Source organism: Carassius gibelio, chromosome A17 (genome assembly GCF_023724105.1).
Source record: "Carassius gibelio isolate Cgi1373 ecotype wild population from Czech Republic chromosome A17, carGib1.2-hapl.c, whole genome shotgun sequence".
NCBI lineage: Eukaryota > Metazoa > Chordata > Actinopteri > Cypriniformes > Cyprinidae > Carassius > Carassius gibelio.
Window position 1 is genome coordinate 5181680 of NC_068387.1, and position 21893 is coordinate 5203572.

Genomic DNA, 21893 nt, shown 5'->3' on the forward strand with positions numbered 1-21893 from the left:
ATCGTATGTTGTGAGCTCTCGAGGACTGTCCCAGTTTTTGTTTCATGTTACACTTTCCAGTCCATACAATTCGTTCCTTTTGAAGTTGAATATATTAAGAATCTGAAAAACAAAAGAAAACAAGGTGCACCATGACTACAAAAAAGAATCTTGCTTCATGCCGCAGTAACGAGGTAGATGATGGCCATGAGTATGCTACGAGGATGGAAGTTTCCACTGAGAATACTAAAAGAAAAGATCCTTTCTCGCTGGTAAAGAAGAGGAACAGTTAAGAGGAAGGATACGGGGACAGAAGGGAAAGAAGGAATGAATGCAGTCTTAGAAGCGATAAAGCAGCTAACGGATAAGGTGGACATACTAGGTACTCAGATACAACAGAGTTCCATCATGTTAACAAGTATAGCCAAGGCAGTTGAGTTCAGTTACAGTCTTCGGTCTGCGAAGTATCGGCTTTAAAGAAAGATCACGAGGAGTTGATGGAGCGTGTCTTGGAGCTGGAGAGATACAAACGCCGATGGAATCTGAGGATTCGTGGTCGAAAGGAAAAGGAAGGTGAAGACATACGTGAGGCGGTTGCACAGTTGCTGGTGAAAATCTCCCCATCCTGGTCCTCGAACATCAATCACATTGTTGATTCGGTTCATCGAATAGGCAGACGTGAAGGAAATAAAACAAGGCATGTCATCATTCAGTTTACTCAGAGTATACACCGAGATGCACTGTGGAGAATGACAAAGGACCACTCGATCCGCAAAGAGCTTCGTATCAACTTCATCGAAGACCTCTGCGAAGCCGACAGGGAGACCCGAGCTGCTCTGTGGCCAAAGATAAAAGAAGCTAGAGATGTGGGTACGCGTGCACTTCAGAGGAGGTGTTGGATATATAAATGGACAAAGACTTACTTAGGAACACATAAGGTATATGAACAAATGCTTTAGAATTTAAAGCTTGAAATAACCTTTTGATTAATACAATTTGTTTGGAGGGTTATTTTGCATTGAATGCAGTTTGAAGGGACAGTGCCTGTTTGGGCTTTCGTTTCTACATTTTTTCAGAAGTACATTTTTTCGATCGGATTAATATTTGTTGGCAGTTGCCAGTTTTGTTTATGAATAATTTTGTTTTTTCTTGTATTTCACTTAATGTTAGGGTATTAAGAGAGAACACTTAGAGAAAATCATTATTTTTGTTTTTCAAGGGCGAAAAAGCACAATTTATTTTGTTGCAAGAAACACACTCCAAACAAGAGGATGAAAGATTTTGGATAAATCAATGGGGAGACAAAATCCTTTTTGATCATGGGTCCACTAGATCAGCAGGGGTGGCTGTTTTGTTTTGTAACCCACCTGGTTAACTAGTGACATCTGGATTCAGCAATAATGGGCACTGGTTAATCTGTGTCATGAATATGGATGGCCATTATTTTATTATGGTCAATATTTATGGTTTCAATAACGTAATCCAAAACAGACAGTTGATTTCAGATGTTTCCAGTGTTATTGTATACCTTAAACTAAAATATCCAACTGCTAATACAATTATGGGTGGTGATTTTAACATGGTCAGTGGTGAATGCCTTGATAGCTATCCCTCCAGATGTAGCCTTAGTTCTTATAACCCTGTTTTAACCGATTTTTGTCGTACTCACAATTTGCTGGATCCTTGGTGCTTTAAATATCTTAACATGAAACAGTATTCTCGGTTTAAGCCAAATAATGTAGTAAAGTCAAGAATAGATTTTTGGCTAATTTCAGTTTCTATTATTAATTTTGTCAGTGATTGTTGTATGTCTACAGCTCTTCTTACACATCATTCTCTTATTAAATACATTTTTAAACCTCCTGGTGTTAGCCTTCAAAATAAAGGATATTGGAAATTCAATTCTAATTTATTAAAATGCCAGTCATTTGATGAGGGTATTAGGGCCATGGTCTCTAATGTGATGTCTGACGAGTTAATAGTGTCCTATATCTCCAAATGGGAATATCTTCAATTTAAAATTATGGAATACTCAATTAATTTTGGTAAAACACTAAATCGAAGTAACAAATGATCTGAATCTAATATTATTAAAGAAATAAATGTATTTTATAATAAAACATCACCTACTGATAATGAAAAACGAAAACTACAAAGTCTTCAAAACAAACTTGATGAAATCTATCTTTGTAAAGCAGAAGGAGCTTTTATCAGGTCTAGGGCTAAATGGATTGAGGAGGGGGAAAGGAGCACTTCCCATTTCTGTCGGTTAGAAAAAAGAAGGAAAGAGAACCTTTCAGTTAAAGCCTTATTGATCCAGGGCCAAGCAATTACTGATCAAGCTTCAATCACTAAGGAAGTGGTTTCCTTTTACAGTAACCTATATTCCTCAACCTTTTCTCTGGATGATACAACATCCTTTTTTGACCTTATTAAAGACTTTATTCCCCATACAGATGATGATTGGGTAGCACTGTGTGATGCAGATATTACATCTGATGAATTAGATAAAGCAGTAGGTAGTTTATGTCTAGACAAATCTCCAGGTTGTGACGGCCTCACTGCAAAGTTTTATAAGCACTTTTGGAGCACACTTAAAGAACCTTTTATGCTTATGTTAAAAGAAGCAACAGAAAATATGACATTTCCATCCACCACGAAACAAGGTATAATAACTTTAATCCCCAAGCCTGATAAAGACCCTCAAATTTTAGATAACTTTAGACCAATTACATTATTAAACACCGATTATAAAATTGTGACCCTTATATATGCTAACAGATTAAAAATGTTTTTACACAAAATTATAAGTGAATCTCAATCTGGCTTTATGAAGGGAAGATCTATACATAATAATATTCTATTAGTTTTTGATATTCTAGATCAGTGGTTCCCAACCTTTTTCAACTCTCAGCCCACACAACCAAACACATGTTTGCACGGCCCACTGCAAAAAAAAAAAAAAAAAAAAAAATTAATATTTAAAAAAATGACCCCGCTATTGTTGGGTTAATAACTTATACTCAGAAGCTAGATTGTTAACTGTCTTTATTGAATGCCCTGGCAATGAACCGAAAAATAACTTGGGCTGGCACCACACTTGGTACAACGGATGTTGTTCTTTAGCATATGCAGCAAAAATATAAATGATAAATTGGTGGTTTATTCTTAAACCAATCAGTGAGCTCGAATAGTGGAAGCATAGTTACAGTTTAATATTTAAACAATTAATTTTTTTCTTATTTAATTATATATATGAAATGTTGTTAAGTTATGTGTATCTTAATATTTAAGACTACAGTAGAATGCACATATGCACATTGCATCTTGAACATTTCTGTCTATCTTAATATTTAAGACTACAGTGTACTTTCATGCACATTATTACTATATTTAATTCTACAGTATACATCTTTGTTGTCCTATTTCCCCATTTCTTTTTATTATAACAACAGAACTGCTTTCCATCTTTATCAAAAACTCAGCGATAGCCCCCACTAGAGGTACTTGGTCAGACACTTATCATCGGCCGATTTGCAGGTGATACTGCATTTTTTATAAAGCAATTATCAGAAGTCCCCAAAATACTACAATCTATTCAAATGTTTCCCAAAGCTTCTGGTTTAAAAATAAATCTGAACAAGTGTGAATTAATGCCAGTCCATCAATGTCAATTAACTGAGGCTAATAACATCCCTATAAAATCTAAAGTTAAATATTTAGGCATGCTTATTTCAAAAGACTCCTCTGAAAATGAACTTATGAATGTGTGGAATACAATAGATAAATGTCAAATTAAACTCTTATAAGTTTATTAGGTAGAGTATTTTTGACTAAGATGGAAAGTATTTCGAGGTTAATCTATCCAGCATACACAATTGCTGTTTCAAATAGAGCTATTAAAAAAATCAATCAAATTAACTTTGGCTACATCTGGAAAAAGAAGACCCATTATATGAAGAAAGTAGAGATGATAAAACAATATAAAGAGGGAGGTTTACAAGCTATTGATTTTGACTCTATAAACGAGACCCTTAAAATGAATTGGTTAAAATCCCTTTTAAATAATAACAGTTTTTGGTTTCATATTCCCAGAGAGCTATTTAAGAAATTAGGAGGAATAGAGTTTCTTTTAAGATGTGACTTCACTGCTCAACGTCTCCCAGTTAAATTATCCCAGTTTTACCAACAGGTCTTGTTATATTGGAAGATTTTATATAACCATAATTTCACACCACACAACACACCATTATGGAATAACAGATACATTACAGTTAGAAACAAATCATTGTATGACAAGGATTGGATGGAAAAAGGTATTTGGTCAGTGTCCCGTTTAACTGAGGATAGTGCTATTATATCATATGACAATTTCTGTTTTAAATATTTTAATTACAGTCGAGCTAAATTTGAATCTATTGTTAAAGCTATTCCTAACTCTGTTATTTGTCTGATCAAAGAAACTCTTCTTTATTCGAACCCTATGACCCTGTGTTCACCTCCACTGTTAATTGAAGGCTGTGAATTTAAAGGAGGTAAACTCTCCAACAAAACTATTAGAAATATGTTTAATAACATTTCTTATCCTATCGCAGTCTACAGAAATTCGATTTCTTCTAATTTCCAGAAAGATATCATTCATATTCTTAGAACTAAATACATAACATTTCCTTTATCTCCCAAGATTAAAGAAATTCATTTTAAAGTGTTAAATGGGATAGATCCATCCAGTGAGTACTTAAGACTTAGATGTGGATTTGATTCTAATAAATGTATATTTTGTGATGATATCGAAACTACGGATCACCTGTTCTTTCATTGCTAGCATGTGGATGCTTTATGGTCTGATATTCATGACTGGCTTTACCCAAAGATACGTTACCTGGTCAACTTCACCCTAAAAGACATTGTCTATGGACTTGTAATGAATAATAACAAAATAGATTTTCTGGTCAATAGCATCCTTATGCTGGGAATATTCATAAATCCAGATTCTTGAAAGTTAAACCAGCCTTTTATGCATTTCATAATGAGTTTCTTTTGTATTCCAAAGCCCTTAAAATGATGAAAAAGAAAAATGCAATACGCATGTTTACTACTATTATGGAGTATGATTTACAAGAAAAACCCTAGCCCCGCTCCTAGATTATTATTTACATTTTTTCTTCCCTTTTTCCTTTTGTTCTCTCTCTTTCTGTTGTATGTAGATGAACCTATTCTATTCTGTACATTGTAATGTGAAGATGTATTGATTTGGCCAAGAGGTTTGTACATTAATGTTTGTTCAATAAAAAAAAAAATCTGCATCCATTGTATTTCGTGCTGTTTTACTTCCTTTTCTGGGTCAGAACATCTACGTTTGGTAGTTTCAGCAGTGTATAGTGTAAATGCAAAAATCGGATACGGGATACTTTTAAAAGATGATGTAAGCGGGTCGTCAAAAAAATGATTTACACACTACAGCAGGCCCGGTCAGAGTGAAGGTACACAGAACCTACAATTTTCACCGCACTGGCAAAGCTTATTTATTATTTATTTATTATTTATTATTATTTATTGTGTCCCGTGCCCAATTCGAAGCTGGGATAGAGTATGAGAAAAGAAAGATTGGTTCCCACAAGACAAGGGAAAATGAGCAGGAATGTGAGCGCAGACAGTGGTCGTGATTGAATTGTGTGGGAACGGCAGGTGTAGAAACACAAAACTCACACACACACACACACACTGACAGGAGGAGGACAGAGTAAAGGTACACAGGGCCTACAGTTTTCACACTTTTATTAGCCTTGAAAAAATAATTAATTGTATAATTTTTATTTTGATAAAAAAATGAAAACGGGTCCAACAGACCCCGAACACCATACAAGGGTTAAATGTGTTGCGTTCAACAACTCATATGCTTGTCTATAAATATCATGCTGTAATGTCTTCAACTGAGTTTGATCTTTTAAAAACATGTTTCAATGCATTAAGCCACCTTAAGAGTTTAAGAATGTCTCTGAAGTGCTGAAATGTCAATTTATAGAATGTCTCGAATTGTAGTACACGCTCATTTATTGAACTGTTAATGTGATGCGTTCCAGACAACTATTATATTATATTATATTATAGTATATTTTATTATATTATATTATATCATATTATATTATATTATATTATATTATATCTGGGTTGTCTGGAGGATAATATATTGCCATTTTACTGCCCTGCCTTTGGGATTATAAATTATCCCCTGCCCCCGGGGGGCTATCGGCCCGTGGGTAGTGGCATCTGAAAGGGGGCCTCAGAGTCTACCACGGTCCCGAGTTTGAAGTCACTGGGTCTCGGCCTCGGCCTGATATAGCCGTTCAAAATTTCGAACTTTGGGGGGCGCTATCCCCGGCTGTCGGGCGGCCATCGGCCCATGGGTGGCGGCGTCTGATAGGGGGTCTCAGGGTCTACCGCGGTCCCAAGTTTGAAGTCCCTGGGTCTCGGCCTAGGAGAGATATAGCCATTCAAAATTTCTAACTTTTGGGGGCGCTATCCCCGGCCACCGGGGGGCTGTCGGCTCGGGGGTAGTGGCATCTGAAAGGGGGCCTCAGAGTCTACCACGGTCCCGAGTTTGAAGTCCCTGGGGCTCGGCCTCGGCGAGATACGGCCGGTCAAATCTTCGACCTTAGGGGGGCGCTATCCCCGGCCCCCGGGGGGCCATCGGCCCGCGGGTGGCGGCGTCTGATAGGGGGCCTCAGGGTCTACCGCGGTCCCGAGTTTGAAGTCACTGGGTCTCGGCCTCGGCGAGATATAGCCGTTCAAAATTTCGAACTTTGGGGGGCGCTATCCCCGGCTGTCGGGCGGCCATCGGCCCATGGGTGGCGGCGTCTGATAGGGGGTCTCAGGGTCTACCGCGGTCCCAAGTTTGAAGTCCCTGGGTCTCGGCCTAGGAGAGATATAGCCATTCAAAATTTCTAATTTTTGGGGGCGCTATCCCCGGCCACCGGGGGGCTGTCGGCTCGGGGGTAGTGGCATCTGAAAGGGGGCCTCAGAGTCTACCACGGCCCCGAGTTTGAAGTCCCTGGGGCTCGGCATCGGCGAGATACGGCCGGTCAAATCTTCGACCTTAGGGGGGCGCTATCCCCGGCCCCCGGGGGGCCATCGGCCCGCGGGTGGCGGCGTCTGATAGGGGGCCTCAGGGTCTACCGCGGTCCCGAGTTTGAAGTCCCTGGGTCTCGGCCTCGGCGAGATACGGCCGTTCAAAATTTCGAACTTTGGGGGGCGCTATCCCCGGCCCCCGGGGGGCTGTCGGCTCGGGGGTGGCGGCGTCCGAGAGGGGCCGACGGGCCCTATCAACGACCCGAGTTTCAAGTCGCTAGGCCCCGGCGTTCCCGAGCGGGCCCCGGTCGAACATCCAACCACCCCGTCTCCGGCGGCCTTGCCCAGGATGGTGCGCCTTTCCCGGGTAGAGCTCCGATTTCGCCCGCGACCCCGGAGGTCGGCCCGATAGAGGATGCCGTTTTTACCCGCCATCGGGGTGATGACAAAAGCGCTTCGCAGGCTGAGCTCCAGGGGCTTTTTCGAGCGACCCAGGCCCAGCGTGGCCTCCCCCTCCTGGGCATGAGAGTGAGTTGGCGCCCCCTAGTCTGGTTCTCTGTAAATTTGAAGGTTGAGCTCCAGGGGCTTTTTCGATCGACCGAGGCCCAGCGTGGCCTCACCGTCCTGGGCATGAGAGTGAGATGGCTACCCCTAGTCTGGTTCTCTGTAAATTTGAAGGTTGAGCTCCAGGGGCTTTTTCGAGCGACCCAGGCCCAACGAGGCCTCACCCTCTCGGGCATGGGGGTGAGATGGCGCCCCCTACTCCGGTTCTCATTAACCGTGGAGGATGAGCCCCAGGGGCTTTTTCGAGCGACCCAGCCCCAACGAGGCCTCACCCTCTCGGGCATGGGGGTGAGATGGCGCCCCCTACTCCGGTTCTCATTAACCGTGGAGCCTGAGCTCCAGGGGCTTTCTCGAGCGACCCAGGCCCAACGAGGCCTCACCCTCTCGGGCATGGGGGTGAGATGGCGCCCCCTACTCCGGTTCTCATTAACCGTGGAGCCTGAGCTCCAGGGGCTTTTTCGAGCGACCCAGGCCCAGCGAGGCCTCACCGTCTTGGGCATGAGAGTGAGACGGCTCCCCCTAGTCTGGTTCTCTGTAAATTTGAAGGTTGAGCTCCAGGGGCTTTTTCGATCGACCGAGGCCCAGCGTGGCATCACCGCCCTGGGCATGAGAGTGAGATGGCTACCCCTAGTCTGGTTCTCTGTAAATTTGAAGGTTGAGCTCCAGGGGCTTTTTCGATCGACCGAGGCCCAGCGTGGCATCACCGCCCTGGGCATGAGAGTGAGATGGCTACCCCTAGTCTGGTTCTCTGTAAATTTGAAAGTTGAGCTCCAGGGGCTTTTTCGATCGACCGAGGCCCAGCGTGGCATCACCGCCCTGGGCATGAGAGTGAGATGGCTACCCCTAGTCTGGTTCTCATTAACCGTGGAGGCTGTGCTCCAGGGGCTTTTTCGAGCGACCCAGGCCCAACGAGGCCTCCCTCTCCTGGGCAATAGAGTGAGATGGCGGCCCCTACTCCGGTTCTCTGTAACCTTGGAGGCTGAGCTCCAGGGACTTTTTCGAGTGACCCAGGGCCCAGCGTGGCCTTACCCTCTAGGGCATGAGGGTGAGATGGAGCCCCCTACTCCGGTTCTCATTAAACGTGGAGGCTGAGATCCAGGGTCTTTTTCCGAGCGACCCAGGCCCAATGTGGCCTCACCCTCTTGGGCATGAGAGTGAGATGGCTCCCCCTAGTCTGGTTCTCTGTAAATTTGAAGGTTTAGCTCCAGGGGCTATTTCGAGTGACCCAGGCACAGCGTGGCCTCCCTCTCCTGGGTATGAGGGTGAGATGGCACCCCCTACTCCGGTTCTCAGGTCGCTGGGTGACCAGTGGCAGGTCATAGGCTCCGGGGCCTCTTCGGTGGGAGACCTATCCGACCGGCCCTCGCCCTCATCGGCCTCACTCGGCAGGTCGGAGGCCCTGGAGGAATTCGGTGTTTAAAAAAATGACCAAGTCGAAGATGCGGGCCTTGGCCAGACATCCACCCTCCCCAAGGCTCCAGGGCAGGCCGGGAAAGGCGTCTCAGACCCGGCCACCGTCAAGATTCGCCCGCGACTCCGGAGGTCGGCCCGATAGGGGATGGCATTTTTACGTGCCGTCGCGATGTCGGCGAACGCGTCATTTTCTGGACTTAGGTTCTGGCGCGTATCGCAAGAGAACGGATCGAGTGGAGCACGTTGCGGGCCCGATCTAGGACCCTGCCTGGCCGCTGGCCGTTATGGGCGGGTGCGCCTAGGTGGCACGGTGAGTGGAAGTTACGGTTTCGATGAGGGCGACACACCGTGTCCAGCACATGCTCGCATGAGACGGGGGCCCGACCCCCACTTTCTTGGGAGACTCAGAAGGCCGGTCTATCATAAGGGTCCAACACCGGCGGTCGGAGAGGAGGCGTGTCCTCCTCCTGTCCACGCGAAGCACACTTTTCCCGGTTACGGCCTCGATCAGTGGCCAGCCACCCCCATAACCCCCGAGTGGGGGAGGTCGCCGCACGTCGCCCTATGAGCGGCCGCGCCGCGTGGGTTCCACCCCCAGGGTGCGACACCCACTGCGGAGTGAGACCCGTGTGTAGGAAACAAGCGCGCTGCGGTTGTCCAACCCACACCCCCTCCTGTGGGCTACCAGGTTGATCCTGTCAGTAACATATGCTTGTCTCAAAGATTAAGCTGTACAGGTCTAAGTACAAACAGCTGGTACAGTGAAACTGCGAATGGCTCATTAAATCAGTTATGCTCCCTTTGATCGCTCCACCCGGCACTTGGATACCTGTGGCAATTCCAGAGCTAATACATGCAAACGAGCGCCAACCCTCCCTCACGGGTGGGGACGCGTGCATTTATCAGATCCAAAACCCATCCGGGGTCGGGGATCCGTCCCCGCCCTGGTCTATTTGGTGACTCTAGATAACCTTGGGCCGATCACATGCCCCCTGCGGTGGTGATGACTCTTTTGAATATGTGCCCAATCAACTTTTGATAAATACTTTAGGCGCCTACCATGGTGACCACGGGTAACGGAGGAATCAGGGTTCGATTCTGCAGAGGGAGCCTGAGAAATGACTACCACATCCAAGGAAGGCACAAGGCACATCCAAGGAAGGCACCAGGCACGCAAATTACCCATTTTCAACTTTGAGAGGTGGTGATAAAAAATAACAGGCTCTTTTGAGGCTCTGTAATTGAAATATCTGTATCCTAAACACATGTGAGTGGACCCTCGGGTATGCCCTCCCCCTGGGACCTTGAACTGAGGTGTGGTACACCTGTCAAACTGTAACACAGGTGTCCTGAAGTGAGCTCATGGAGAGAAAACCTCCCATGGAAGATGAGAGCAAAAGTTCACTTGATCTTGATTTTCAGTATGAGACCGGATCGTGAAAGCGGGCCTCACGATCCTTTTGGCTTTACAAGTGTTAAGCAGAAGTTTGTGGAGAACCCAGTGCTTAAATGACCCGTAGACTACCTGATTCTGGGTCAGGGTTTCGTGTGTGGCAGAGCAGCTCACTTGCTGCGATCCATTGAAAGTCAACCCTCGATTCAAGTTTTTTGTCGGCCGAGGAAGAGGCCCAACCGGTGCGACCTCGGTTCGACAACCCCGCCGGCGTCCCGGGGGTACCAGTGGCCGGGGCGGACGATGGGATGATACGAAGAAGTCGATGGGGGGGTGACCAGTGGCGAGGGGGACCTCTCCAGGAGGCGGCCCGCAGGGTGGAGCGTCGAAAGCGGTCTGAGTGCGGCGCCAGACTCTCCATCCAGACCCTGGAGGTCCCAGGGCAAGACGGCCAAAACCTAAGTCGATGAGGGGTGACCAGTGGCAAAACCCTAGTGGCCCACTGGGCCTACCGAGCGCGACCGCCCCCGTGTCCTGGAGCGGTCCGGTGCCCGAGTTATAAGGTTACAGATCCTAACATTCTGGGGGGGGGGGGGTGCTATCCCCGGCCCCCTGGGGAGCATTGGCTCCGGGGAGGTGGCGTCTGAAGGCGGGCCTCGGGGTGTACCTCGGTCCCGAGTTTGAAGTGCCTGTGGCTCGGCCTAGGCGAGATACAGCCTTTCAAAATTTCTCCTTCGGTGGCCTCTATCTCTGGCCCCCTGGGGTGCATCGGCTCTGCGGTGGCGGCGTCTGATAGGGGGCTACGGGGTCTATCATCGACCCCCAGTTTGAAGTCCCTGGGTCTCGGCGATGGCGAGATACAGCCGTTCAAAATTTCTCCCTCGGTGTGTCTATCTCTGGCCCCCGGGGGTCCTTCGGCTCTGTGCTGGCGGCGTCTGATAGAGAGCTGCATGGTCTAAAATCGACCCGAGTTTGAAGTCCCTGGGTCTCGGCGAGATTTAGCCATTCAAAATTTCTCATCCGGTGGGTGCTATCTCCAGCCCCGTAGGGGTCCATCGGCTCGGGGGAGGCGGTGTCTGACGGGGGCCTCGAGGTCTACCTTGGTCCCGGGTTGGAAGTCCCTGGGCCTCAGCGAGAATTTCCAACCCCTCCCTCGCCGGCGGCTTTGCCCAGGACGGTGCCCCTTTCCCGGGTAAGGCTATGATCTCGCCCGCAACACGGTCTCTCGCCGTTTTCTCCGCAGTGCGGGGGTCCCAGGGGCTGAATCTCGGGGGACACATAGTGGGCCTTGGGGCCTACCGAACGCCCTCACCCCCGAGTCCCTGGGCAGTCCAGTGCCTCAGTAACGAGGGCACAAATCCTGAAGATTGGGGGGGCCATATCTCGACCTCCCCAGGGGTTGGGGACCTGGAGCCAGTGGCATCGGATAGAGGTCTCCAGTGTATAATTTTGCTCTGAGTTTGATGGAGTTTGCCCCTGTTTCGTGGGAGTTACAGACTGTCGAATCTTGGGACCCTTTGCCTTTGGGGGTCCGTGACTCCGGCCCGAGGGGTCTATCAACTCGGAGGAGGTGGCGCTAGAGAGGCCCCGTCGGGGGCTATCACGGAGCCGAGCCTCAGGTCTCTAGGTCTCCCCCGTCCTTCCGTTTGACCACCAAAAATACAGGGGGGCCATTTCTCTGGCCCCCGGGGGGGTGGGGCCTCGGGGCGGGTGGCATTCGGTAGGTCTCCTGGGAAAGTTTGAGATGATGAACTAAAGAATGTGAGAAAGTTCAGGCTTTTATAGGTTATCCATTGGGTGGTGCTTTGACAAATGCATGTAGCTACTGGTTTGCGAATGTAAAAAAAAAGGAATGTGGACCAACAAATCCCGCATTCGTTTAAACAGTTTTAATTTGTGATTTATTGGCTAAAATAATTTAATAAATCAGTTCCTGAAACATTCAGCAGTTTACCTTTAAGAATTTGGTGTCCGAAAATGATCTTGACGCTTCACAAACTTTGGGAAGGAGAAGCGAGGATGTTAACTCTATGAAGTATATAATCTGTGATGTTGATGTTATTAACACAGGTGTTCATGTGACCTCAGCGTCCTCTAACAGAACGCTCCTTCTCTGAGTCACGCGTTGGATCATGCCGCTGATCTGAGTATCGATCAGACTGATGTTCTATCTATCTATCTATCTATCTATCTATCTATCTATCTATCTATCTATCTATCTATCTATCTATCTATCTATCTGTCTATCTGTCTATCTGTCTATCTGTCTATCTATCTGTACGGAAGTTCTAAGCGGCCATGCATTGTAATGTTTTTCCTTTTTGTTTTCTCGTTATAACGACTTAATTTTCTCTAAGAATTTAAAAAACTGCACCAGCAGGGGGCACCTGACTATAACTGATGGGGTGTTGTACACTGTCCACTTTACTGTACGCAGACTTTCCTCATGATGGATATATTATAATCTGTGCAGTCTTGTTCATTACTGACTTTTAATTAATTCATAAATGTTAACTGCTTGAATCAATATGATTACTTTGTGTATTTAGTTCTTGCTAGATGCACGAGTTTCACCAACGCGTTCTGTATCATAAAATAACTGCTTATCAAAACCAAGGTTGACGTCACTGTATTCTGTTTGCAACTATATCTTTATTTGTGCTTCTTTTAGGCACGTGATTGTTAGTTAATAAGCGGAGATGTTCTGTTTATCTACAGTAGGACGGGATTTAACGATGTAGGCTATTTGTGATGTGCTTCTTTTCCTGATTATTAATCTTTATTTTTAACCATATTGATGAGAAATGTGATTTATATGTAAAGTGCATAGGCAAATTTAATTCAGTTTTGTTCTATTTATTTATTTAGTTTATTTAATAGGGACCATGCATGTTCATGTACATTGTTGTATGAAAATACACCATGTAAATATGCCAGAATTAGTAAAAAGATACTATTTTTCATCTGCAGTCCCTAGGCCGGTGACATAAAAACGAACAAAAAAAATAAATAACCAACAATCATATAACATTCAATCATTATGACAACAATACACAAAAATAAAAATATACATCAACAATACAAACAAACAAGACAAAAATTCATAATAACATAATAACAATTGCGACCAACCACATCTAAAACAATAGTCCGCGCCCACACAATACACATGCATGCACCATGCACAATCATCCCGCATACATAAATACACACACACGCACATACACACTCAAGATCTTTACTTATCCATGCGTAAATTATTCACACCTATATACAACATAGACAATGTATAAATGTACATACAGTATATACATGTAAATATTTATTAAATAAATAAATGCATATGTGTGCATTCATATACACAAAGCAACTACACAGAGCACACACAAATCCACCATGCAAACACAAACCTCCATTCCGGACGCGATCAATCGCGACCAGTTCCCCCAGCATTAATGACTAAAGTTACAGTTAAAAGTGAGTACATGTCTGATTATCTAAGAGCCACTGTTTTAATTGAGTTTTAAAGGAGGTGAATGAAGGACACTGGCGTATCACAAGGGGCAAGCTATTCCAAAATTTTCCACCTATTATTGATATTACATTTTGTCCAAAGGTGGTACGTCTAAATGGTATCATACAGTCCCCTTTTATAGAGGCCCGTGTGCTACCTCCGCTTGCAAGCCTTTGAAAAAAGGCATGCAGTGGAGGTGGAGCAAGATTATTTAACACCTTATAAACTAGACAAATGTACTTGAAACGTTTGAAATTGTCAAAACTTAAAAAATTATGTCTCTCTAAAATATTGCAATGGTGAAATGACAATGCCTTTTTATCAAAAATTTTAATGGCTTTCTTAAATAGAGATTCAATAGTTTTAAGACTCGATATGCTAGTTAATGACCAATTTATGAAACAATACTCGATATGTGAAAAAATCATAGTATATAAAAACAACTTGGCTGCTTTGGTGTTAAGAAATGGCCTGACTTGTTTAAAATTCTGCAAACTGAATTTAACTTTATTTGCCACCTTTTTCACATGATATTTGAATGTTAAGGTGGAGTCATATATAACTCCTAAATACTTAAATTCATTGACAACATCAAGCAATAATGTTGTAATCGTTTTTTACACACACACACACACACACACACTAAACGTACACATGAACGCTCTTTTCAAACAGAAGCTTGTAACGCACATGATATCTGTCATAGCATATGATGACTACTAAAAATGACAAATTATATATAATTTTATTTCAAATAAAGGGAAAATTACATACATACATAAATACGTACATACACACACACACACACACACACACACACACACACACACACACATATATATATATATATATATATATATATATATATATATATATATATATATATATATATATTTTTTTTTTTTCTTTTCTTTTTTTGATAATGTCGGACTTTAGGAGAGCATTAATACTCGGACATTAAAAAAAAAAAAAAAAAAAAAAAAAAAAAAAAAACATTAAAGTAAATCTCTCTAAACTTACAGAAAATACCGAATGTCAATAAAAGACTTGTGATGAGGGGAAACAAACAGATGTCCTGTGTATCGATAGGAAACGCCACCCGAGGGCGCACTTTCCCGCGCATTATCAATATAATAATTCTTTAGCTAATATTTCAGTATGCTTCCTGTGAGATGATCATAGCTTTATCATCTCTCACAATTTCATTAGTAGAAGAGTTCTGTTCTTGCCTTAATATCATAATTGTAATGGCAAAAAGCAATTCACTTTTAATTAAGTGATGCTGTTTTTGTATTAAAGTTTATTTTATTTTTACATTAAATACCCCATGATTGTGTAAGACTAATTTCATGGTATGAATTATTGATAAATTATCAATAATATTTATATAAAGTTATATTAGCAAAATGTATTATTTTCCTCTTATTTGTTTTTCATTATCATATAAATGTGTAAAAGAAGTGGTTAATTTTTTCTCAGTAATTTGTCAGATCACAAGTGAAATTCTACGTTTAACCTCCAAATCATCAAATGCTCATCAGAGCAATGTTTCATTCTGAACAAACAGCCAGAGCTTTAGTTTAGTACATTTGTCTGCTGTTCTCAAAATGTCAAATTACTTTCATCATTATCTAAACATATTATGATTCTCTGTCGAAATAGTCTTTCCCCTCAAAACGTCTAGTCATTAAATGTAAAATAGCTGAAATAGTTGTCGTAATTTGGCGAGCGTCTTTTGTATACATCTCTCTCTCTCTCTCTCTCTCTCTCTTAATTTTTTCAAATAATTTAATTTAATATAATGAATGTTGAACATCACAAATGAAAGGGAATGTAAAGCATTAGATCAATCTGTTCTCTAAAATAGGTCAGATATACATTTCACAAAGCTACATTTGAGCACCATATAGACAGAGCTGAGAAGAAGAAGAAGAAGAAGAAGAAGAGGAAGAAGAGGAAGAAGAAGAAGAAGAAGAAAAAGAAGAAGAAGAGGAAGAAGAAGATGTGAGTATAGACAGGCAGTTATTATGGAGACCATGTTCAGAATCATTCATTCGTCTGTAGACAGAAGAGTAGTCAAACAATGTGCACTGTACTGATTCATATTACAGTCCACTTGTGTTTTACACTCTGAATATAGAGAGAGAGAGACAGTTCAGTCTCTTGTAATATTTGTTGGTAGATTTGTAGCAATAGCCAACTCTTGTAACATTGTATGAGTCAAAATTATACATTAAAAAAAATAGACCCTTATGGTTTTGTGGCCCAGGGTCACAGTTCATTTGTACTGTTGAAAACAAACAGAATAAGTGCAGTCTTGTGTAGTTTCAGTAATTGTCATGCAAACTGTAGCCACAGTGCACTTCCTGCCAGAGATGAAACATTCAGATGGCACTGGTGCTCATAAATACTTCTGAGAGATGATGAACTAATGAACGTGAGAAAGTTCAGGCTTTTATAGGTTATCCATTGGGTGGTGCTTTGAGAAATGCATGTAGCTACTGGTTTGCAAATGTTATGGTTGACTGGAGCACTAGAGAAGAGAGAGAGAGCGAGAGAGGGAGGGAGGAGACTCCATCACAGTTTGTGTGTGTGTGTGTGTGTGTGTGTGCTCTGAACAGCAGCGGAGATCTGAGGAGTGTGTGGCTCTGCTTCACCCACACTGGATCTGAGCGACACGCTGCTGCTCCTCACGATGTGTTTCTGTGTGAGCTGCTCTTAGGATCGTCTGTGGAGTTACACAGTCTGACACTGACCACGGACCAGCCATTCGACAGTGATGAGGAGTTCCTAGTCCTGAGCTGGAGTCACGCCACGTTCAGAAGAACTTATTTTCACTCTGTGACTTTATCAGAGTAATAAAGCGTCTGCAGCTGAGATGGAGGCATCTCTTCAGTAGAAGTGCTCCTGTGCTTGTGTTGCTCTGGGTCCCTCACATCACCTCGGGCGTGACCTCAGGAGTGAAGCAGGGATGCTGGACCTCTGCTCTTCTGTGTTTGCTCACTGCTTGATCTCGTCCTGTCTTCTCTTGTGTCAGGTAACCTTTTACTACGAGAGGATTATTACTGTTATTAACCCATTAGGAACTGTGCAGCATCAGAATTAGCTACACCAGATTGCGAGTGAATCACACTTTTAAACTAATCGGATAAAACGGATTTGTAAAAAAACGAAACAAAAAAACAAATCAGAAATCGACTCAAGTTTGATTCATTGGACAGGTGACTCCCGCACTGAGTCCAGTTTCAGTAAATGGGTCATTATACGAAAACGTGCCATTTTGTGTCCCTCAGGGAAAAAAAAAGCTCTGTAAATCTAAATAAAACATAAAACAATAAATTCATAATTTAGTTTCCATAATGTCTCATAATATAAGAATACATTATTTTCTGTTTCTTTTGTTTTTAAAGGATTTAAATCAAATTTTTGTGCAAAGCATCTTGAAGAAATGTTGAAAATGGCCTGTCCCTCTGTATGATTTTTCTACTTCTACTTGCTATCGAGGGCAAAAAAGTCAAACTATTATAAAAAAAAAAAAAAAAACATATAGTATAATGAAGTGTCAGTTCATTAGTCATAACTGAATTTTATTCTTAACGTGTCAAAAAAAAAAAAAAAAAAAAAAAAAAAAAAAACACAATTTAGTCGGGTCCCTAGGTTCTCGTCAACCCTGTTACTTTTTATGAAAACACCTCTTTAATAGACTGTTCCATTTACATTTACATTTACATTTAATCATTTAGCAGACGCTTTTATCCAAAGCGACTTACAAATGAGAACAATAGAAGCAGTCAGGTCAACAAGAGAACAACAACAGTATACAAGTGCCATGACAAGTCTCAGTTAGTCTAGTATAGAACGCATAGCCAGGTTTTTTTTTTTTTTTTTTTTTATTAAATGAAAAAGACAAGAAAGGGAAAAGTACTGGTGTTAGTAGGTTAAGTGCAGGCGAAAAAGATGATTCTTTAGATGTTTCTTGAAAATGACTAAAGACTCAGCTGTACGAATTGAGATTGGGAGGTCATTCCGCCAGCTGGGCACAGTCCAGGAAAAGGTCCGTGAGAGTGATTTTGAACTTCTTTGGGATGGCACCACAAGGCGTCGTTCACTCGCAGAGCACAAACTTCTGGAGGGCACATAGGATTTAACCAGTGAGTTTAGGTAAGATGGTGCCGTGCCAGTGGTCGTCTTGTAGGCAAGCATCAGTACCTTGAATTCGATGCGAGTGGCTACTGGTAGCCAGTGTAACCTGATGAGGAGAGGAGTAACATGAGCTTTTTTTGGCTCATTGAAGACAATCCTCCAGGAGAGGATAGAATTGAAAACATTTAAATAAAAATGTAATCAATTAATTGTAAATGTTTAGTAAGAGAGGCTAATATTTCACTCAAAATTGAATTGAGGCGTTTCATTTTTATTTCCATACATTTTTCTTAAAACAGATGATGCTGGGAGAGTGTCATTTGGAAATGAACGTATTCATCCGCTAAAAAAAAATATAAAAAAATAAATAAAAAAACTTTCAATATTCTCAATTCACAAACACTCTTAATGTAACAAGGGGGGTTTATCTTTCACAGTATATCAGATTTGTTCTATATATGTATTTACAACCTTTTCAAAAAATAATTAATATGTTGGTAACAGGGTTGACCAAAAACACACATTAAAATTGGTTATATGAAGAAAAAAAAAATAATTATAAGATAGCCTGAGATGGCACGGAACATTTTCCTTAGAGGTAAGGATCTACTTCATCCAAAAAGGGGCTTAAAGATTTTCAAAACAGTACTTTGAAAATCAAAAATTGGGAAATGGCACGTTTTCTTATAATGACCCGAATGCTGAAAGAGGTGGATATTTATCTATGTTCTTAGAGCTATCATATGAAACAACACTTTTAGCTGTCTGTTATCAGCAGTGAAGCAGGTTCTGAAGTAGCCTTGAAGCTTCCAGGGCAGAAATAAAAAAATAAAAAACATATAATTATTTATTGTTATATGATTAAATATAACACTTAGAGGATAGACAGACAAACAGACTATATGGTAATACAAATATAGAGGAAAAAACAACAATAGATGCTGTCATGAAACACCATGAAAAGGCAACTGCTGGACAGCTGGGACAGGCCAACAATTCCAAGTTGGCGGAACTGAGGTTCCAACTGAAGAAAAAGGAAACCTGTTTGAGTTTAGAGTTGTCTAATAGAGAGGATGAAGGAAAAACATACAAACCCTGCCCCTGATTTCATCCAAACCCTGAATTTTTTTTTTTTTTTTTTTTTTTGTTGACTTTTCAAAATATTGTGGAAAGCGAAACACTGTATAATTTTATTTGCATCTGCATCCAATGGGATTCCTGGCAAGATGGCGGATAGGGTGCATCGTATGTTGTGAGCTCTCGAGGACTGTCCCAGTTTTTGTTTCATGTTACACTTTCCAGTCCATACAATTCGTTCCTTTTGAAGTTGAATATATTAAGAATCTGAAAAACAAAAGAAAACAAGGTGCACCATGACTACAAAAAAGAATCTTGCTTCATGCCGCAGTAACGAGGTAGATGATGGCCATGAGTATGCTACGAGGATGGAAGTTTCCACTGAGAATACTAAAAGAAAAGATCCTTTCTCGCTGGTAAAGAAGAGGAACAGTTAAGAGGAAGGATACGGGGACAGAAGGGAAAGAAGGAATGAATGCAGTCTTAGAAGCGATAAAGCAGCTAACGGATAAGGTGGACATACTAGGTACTCAGATACAACAGAGTTCCATCATGTTAACAAGTATAGCCAAGGCAGTTGAGTTCAGTTACAGTCTTCGGTCTGCGAAGTATCGGCTTTAAAGAAAGATCACGAGGAGTTGATGGAGCGTGTCTTGGAGCTGGAGAGATACAAACGCCGATGGAATCTGAGGATTCGTGGTCGAAAGGAAAAGGAAGGTGAAGACATACGTGAGGCGGTTGCACAGTTGCTGGTGAAAATCTCCCCATCCTGGTCCTCGAACATCAATCACATTGTTGATTCGGTTCATCGAATAGGCAGACGTGAAGGAAATAAAACAAGGCATGTCATCATTCAGTTTACTCAGAGTATACACCGAGATGCACTGTGGAGAATGACAAAGGACCACTCGATCCGCAAAGAGCTTCGTATCAACTTCATCGAAGACCTCTGCGAAGCCGACAGGGAGACCCGAGCTGCTCTGTGGCCAAAGATAAAAGAAGCTAGAGATGTGGGTACGCGTGCACTTCAGAGGAGGTGTTGGATATATAAATGGACAAAGACTTACTTAGGAACACATAAGGTATATGAACAAATGCTTTAGAATTTAAAGCTTGAAATAACCTTTTGATTAATACAATTTGTTTGGAGGGTTATTTTGCATTGAATGCAGTTTGAAGGGACAGTGCCTGTTTGGGCTTTCGTTTCTACATTTTTTCAGAAGTACATTTTTTCGATCGGATTAATATTTGTTGGCAGTTGCCAGTTTTGTTTATGAATAATTTTGTTTTTTCTTGTATTTCACTTAATGTTAGGGTATTAAGAGAGAACACTTAGAGAAAATCATTATTTTTGTTTTTCAAGGGCGAAAAAGCACAATTTATTTTGTTGCAAGAAACACACTCCAAACAAGAGGATGAAAGATTTTGGATAAATCAATGGGGAGACAAAATCCTTTTTGATCATGGGTCCACTAGATCAGCAGGGGTGGCTGTTTTGTTTTGTAACCCACCTGGTTAACTAGTGACATCTGGATTCAGCAATAATGGGCACTGGTTAATCTGTGTCATGAATATGGATGGCCATTATTTTATTATGGTCAATATTTATGGTTTCAATAACGTAATCCAAAACAGACAGTTGATTTCAGATGTTTCCAGTGTTATTGTATACCTTAAACTAAAATATCCAACTGCTAATACAATTATGGGTGGTGATTTTAACATGGTCAGTGGTGAATGCCTTGATAGCTATCCCTCCAGATGTAGCCTTAGTTCTTATAACCCTGTTTTAACCGATTTTTGTCGTACTCACAATTTGCTGGATCCTTGGTGCTTTAAATATCTTAACATGAAACAGTATTCTCGGTTTAAGCCAAATAATGTAGTAAAGTCAAGAATAGATTTTTGGCTAATTTCAGTTTCTATTATTAATTTTGTCAGTGATTGTTGTATGTCTACAGCTCTTCTTACACATCATTCTCTTATTAAATACATTTTTAAACCTCCTGGTGTTAGCCTTCAAAATAAAGGATATTGGAAATTCAATTCTAATTTATTAAAATGCCAGTCATTTGATGAGGGTATTAGGGCCATGGTCTCTAATGTGATGTCTGACGAGTTAATAGTGTCCTATATCTCCAAATGGGAATATCTTCAATTTAAAATTATGGAATACTCAATTAATTTTGGTAAAACACTAAATCGAAGTAACAAATGATCTGAATCTAATATTATTAAAGAAATAAATGTATTTTATAATAAAACATCACCTACTGATAATGAAAAACGAAAACTACAAAGTCTTCAAAACAAACTTGATGAAATCTATCTTTGTAAAGCAGAAGGAGCTTTTATCAGGTCTAGGGCTAAATGGATTGAGGAGGGGGAAAGGAGCACTTCCCATTTCTGTCGGTTAGAAAAAAGAAGGAAAGAGAACCTTTCAGTTAAAGCCTTATTGATCCAGGGCCAAGCAATTACTGATCAAGCTTCAATCACTAAGGAAGTGGTTTCCTTTTACAGTAACCTATATTCCTCAACCTTTTCTCTGGATGATACAACATCCTTTTTTGACCTTATTAAAGACTTTATTCCCCATACAGATGATGATTGGGTAGCACTGTGTGATGCAGATATTACATCTGATGAATTAGATAAAGCAGTAGGTAGTTTATGTCTAGACAAATCTCCAGGTTGTGACGGCCTCACTGCAAAGTTTTATAAGCACTTTTGGAGCACACTTAA

The 21893-nt window shown here is 41.9% G+C and overlaps 1 protein-coding gene across 2 annotated transcripts in view; it reads left to right on the top strand.

Annotated features, from left to right (window-relative positions):
* The window catches only part of LOC127933244 (proline-rich membrane anchor 1-like), a 222009-nt gene that overhangs the window by 4462 nt on the left and 195654 nt on the right, over nucleotides 1-21893 (top strand). Inside the window, exon 1 of one of the 2 annotated variants that reach the window (XM_052530068.1) lies at nucleotides 14932-16968. The exons of the other annotated variant lie outside the window; for it this stretch is intronic. Coding sequence (XP_052386028.1) covers nucleotides 16903-16968 — 66 coding nt within the window. The 5' untranslated portion in view covers nucleotides 14932-16902. Of the gene's footprint in view, nucleotides 1-14931; nucleotides 16969-21893 lie in introns of those variants that run through there. 2 annotated transcript variants of the gene reach the window in all.